The 4104-nt window shown below is 43.4% G+C and overlaps 1 protein-coding gene across 1 annotated transcript; it reads left to right on the top strand.

The window, feature by feature from the left end:
• The first annotated feature begins 313 nt into the window (after positions 1-313).
• On the top strand, positions 314-2430 carry LOC130988102 (CBL-interacting serine/threonine-protein kinase 6-like). Its single transcript, XM_057911863.1, has one exon. The coding sequence runs from the start codon at positions 1016-1018 to the stop codon at positions 2264-2266; it is 1251 nt and encodes a 416-aa protein (XP_057767846.1). The 5' UTR covers positions 314-1015; the 3' UTR covers positions 2267-2430.
• The last annotated feature ends 1674 nt before the right edge of the window (positions 2431-4104 follow it).

Below are 4104 nucleotides of genomic sequence, written 5' to 3'. Positions count from 1 at the left end.
AGGCTCGCAGCAAGCCAGCAAACGTCTGTTCTTGTTCCTGCGTGGCTGTGTTCTGTCGACGCCGGAGGAGTTCTACTCCAGTCTCCAGAGTGCTCGCTGGTTCTGCAGCAGAACTTCCCGAAGCTTCATTTATCTTTTATTCCTCTTCGCCTAGGGCCCGAAATGTTAGGGTCGACCCTGGTTATTTATATAATCGAATAGTGTTATTTATACTATTTAGATTAAAATATAAATTTGAATTAAGAAATTGGTTAAATTTTGAACGTGGATCAACTCAATTGTACAATATATCTGATTGCACCGAAATTTGTGCGTTTAAATTTTCAGTTTAAATTAATCCGAGTATGCGATTGTTAGCCTAATCTCCCGCTGTCAATCTATCGCTAATCAGTACGCGGGTCCCACTGAATTATTAGCTTAGAATATACCAATTCTGTCGCCGTGGTAAAATTTACTAAACTATACCAATTTTCCTAGTAAAAAAACAGAAAGCGGAATTTAGTCCAACAAAGCCAGTTGCATATAACCAGGATCTCCGCACACGTGTCGATTTCGTGCCTACAGCCGTCCGATTGAAATTGCAGAGAGCGAGAATTTAATGACATATATACCCCCAGAAGATCCTATTAATACACTGCTCCGAGCTGCTAGCAGAAACAGAAAGTGAGAGGCTGAACTGCAATTGCTAATCTCTGTGAAGGATTGCTGATAGAAACCCTAGATATAGCTATACATTGTGTATAATATAATCAGAGAGAGTGAGAGAGAGATCCCTGCGAGGGAATGCAGAGAGATGATGAGAATTGCGGTTTCTAACCCCCAATTGAGCGGAGGGAGGTCGAAGAAACCACTCACCAGCGGTAGAAACTGCCACCGCAAACACGTGGAAGACGGGTGAGCTCGCCGCCGTCCACCGCCACACCTCACATCTCTCTCTGTCTCTATCTCTCACATTAAAAAATAGCAAAACTCCTTTATTTCACTCTCTCGAATCAACAATCGAACAACAGCGACCATGGGATCGGAAGAAAAATGCGGTGTGCTGCATGGAAAATACGAATTGGGGCGGCTGCTAGGGCACGGAACGTTCGGGAAGGTGTATATGGCGAGAAATCTGCAGACCAACAGGAGCGTGGCGATGAAGGTGGTGGGGAAGGAGAAGGTGATCCGCGTGGGGATGATGGAGCAAGTGAAGCGGGAGATCTCGGTCATGAAGCTGGTGCACCACCCCAACATCGTCGAGCTCCACGAGGTCATGGCGAGCAAGACCAAGATCTACTTCGCCATGGAGCTGGTCCGCGGCGGCGAGCTCTTCGCCAGGATCTCCCGCGGCCGCCTGCGCGAGGACGCCGCCCGCAGCTACTTCCAGCAGTTGATATCGGCGATCGACTTCTGCCACAGCCGCGGCGTCTACCACCGCGATCTGAAGCCGGAGAACCTCCTCCTCGACGACCAGGGGAATCTCAAGGTGACGGATTTCGGGCTGAGCGCGCTGCCGGATCACCTCCGCCAGGACGGCCTGCTGCATACCACGTGCGGCACGCCGGCCTACGTGGCGCCGGAGGTGATCGGGAGAAAGGGATACGACGGTGCCAAGGCCGATATCTGGTCGTGCGGCGTCATCCTCTTCGTGCTCCTCGCCGGTTACCTGCCGTTCCAGGACGACAACATTATCTCTCTGTATCGGAAGATCTACAGAGGCGATTTCAAATGCCCGCCGTGGCTGTCGCCGGAGTCGCGGAAGCTGATCGGGCGGATGCTGGAGCCGAATCCGATCGCGAGAATCAGCATCGCGAAGATCATGAGCTCGTCGTGGTTCAGGAAATCATCAATGCCGGTAGCTAAAGAGAGGGAGGAGCAGGAAGACGTGGAAACAGAGACGCTGAACGCGTTCCACATCATCTCGCTGTCGGAGGGATTCAATCTGTCGCCGCTCTTCGAGGAGAAGAGGGTGGAGAGGGAGGAATTGAGATTCGCGACGACGAGGCCGGCAAGCAGCGTGATATCGAGAATCGAGGAGGTGGCGAAGACGAGGAATTTCAAGGTGAGGAAGACCGATTCGTGCGTGAGGCTGCAGGGGCAGGAGAGCGGGAGGAAAGGGAAACTGGGGATCACGGCGGATATATTCGCCGTGACGCCGTCGTTCCTGGTGGTGGAGGTGAAGAAGTCGAGCGGTGACACCCTCGAGTACAATAACTTCTGCAACACGGAGCTCCGGCCGGCGCTCAAGGACATCGAGTGGACGTCGTCGTCGTTGCCCGCTTGAAACATTACGCATCGTTTCTTCATTCCGACTATCTTTGCTTGCGCAAACATTATTTTCATTTAAGACTTTGGGTGGTGTTAATGTTTTTTTTTTTTAATGTTATGATGTCATTTCCTATGTACTCTAAATTTCTTTCAAAAGGTCAAGATTAATTTTTTTTCTTTTTTCGATCGATTCAAAGGTCAAAGAATTAATTAATTAATTATCTTAGATGCATATGAAGGTCCGTGTTACAGCAACAACCCGATCAAAAATCATTGTTTCTCTTTATATTAGGTGTCTCATCTATCCCTTGCGATAGCCGATAGCCGATAGCCTTCCAACATTGAACAATAACCAAGATAGAAAACTTGTTATTCCATCACCTACGGTGAGCACACCAGGAGGAAGAAAAAAGTGGCGGTGGGGGATCTCTCTCTTGCTTAGATCGATTCAAATCAATCACGCGCCTCCCTTTCGATTAGGTTTAGCTCATGATTATGTGATCACCCGCCTAGCTATCGGGTTGCCCACTGCAGCTAAGGGTGACTCGATGCAAGCCTGATGGAACGGGGCAGCCCCGATGGCGAAATGTTCTGGCGCGTGTAAAACACGGGATGAGATCCAGTGTCCCACAATTTTATGTGTGGCACTGTGTCTCATTCTTATATCTATTATTTTAAAAATATTTTTTTTATAAAGATAAAATTTATTATGATACTATAAATTATATTTAATTTTTATTTTAAAAAATTAAATTTTTTAAAAAGTGTATACCATGACTTTGAATTTATCAACCTATTATAAACTATTAAAAGTGAAATTAAATGATAAAAAATAATTATATACCCTAGATTGATGGAACAAACCCTAATTAATAATCACAAAATTAAACTAAAACATATAAAGTTGAAATTGAAGAAAAAAATATATAAGAAAATAAATAAAATTGAAAGTGGGACACAAAGTGGGACATAAAGTGTGGTACACTGAATCTCATTCCGTAAAACACGCGCCTTATTAAAAAAAAATCGGATTTTGAAAGATGATTATTTAGCCATTTGTTTCTCTTTCTCTTCCCAATGGCTATTCTAGTCGTTTTCCTACTTTTTTTTAATTAATGCAATTTAAATTTGAAGTAAATTGTGTTATGTAAATTTGTGCAATTAAAATTAAATAAAAAATATAAAAATCAAAATTAAAAAGGTCAGGTCAACTATCATGTCATCCCACTGCAGCCTCCTTGACCCAATGTGATCTCTCCTCCATTAGGTCACCTATCAAATCATCCAAATGCTCTAATTATGCCTTATCCGTGATACATATCTTAAATTTTATCTATTTTGACTTATCCTAACAAACCTACTAAACATGCTAATAGCATATCTTCCCCACATCATGCCATGTGGGTTTCCTAGAAGCAATTCAAGTTGATTGAATCAAACTGCGCATATATACACGAACCTACTCAAAATTCTTGATAGTGAAGATGCATCGTTCATGTCGGAACAAATTCGCTTGTACGGCGATCAACCTGCATGTGCATTTCAACTCTATGATTGAGTATGCACCCCAAGCAACAAAATTACTTACAGTATATATAATCATATCACAACTCCACCTTCTTCACTCTGGTTTTATCATAATTATCCTCCACTAAAATAACTCGTGCAACTCTTAATTCAGTGATTCTATAGATTTAATTGAATTTATTTCTTGATGGCCAAAAAAATGTTCGATTAGAGCTATCAAAATGGTTTTTTTTTTTTTTTTTTCAAATTAGTTTATTGGAGTGGGCTAAAATATTTTCGAATCGAAATTTAATTATAATACCGTCTGGTCGAAAATTGACAACTCTA

Source organism: Salvia miltiorrhiza, chromosome 6 (genome assembly GCF_028751815.1).
Source record: "Salvia miltiorrhiza cultivar Shanhuang (shh) chromosome 6, IMPLAD_Smil_shh, whole genome shotgun sequence".
Taxonomy (NCBI): domain Eukaryota; kingdom Viridiplantae; phylum Streptophyta; class Magnoliopsida; order Lamiales; family Lamiaceae; genus Salvia; species Salvia miltiorrhiza.
Note: the sequence above shows the minus strand (reverse complement) of the source record. Positions and strands in the feature narration are given on the sequence as shown.

What these genes read in the sequence shown, in the direction of transcription:
- LOC130988102 (XM_057911863.1), top strand. Translation starts at nt 1,016, where the DNA reads ATGGGATCGGAAGAAAAATGCGGTGTGCTGCATGGAAAATACGAATTG.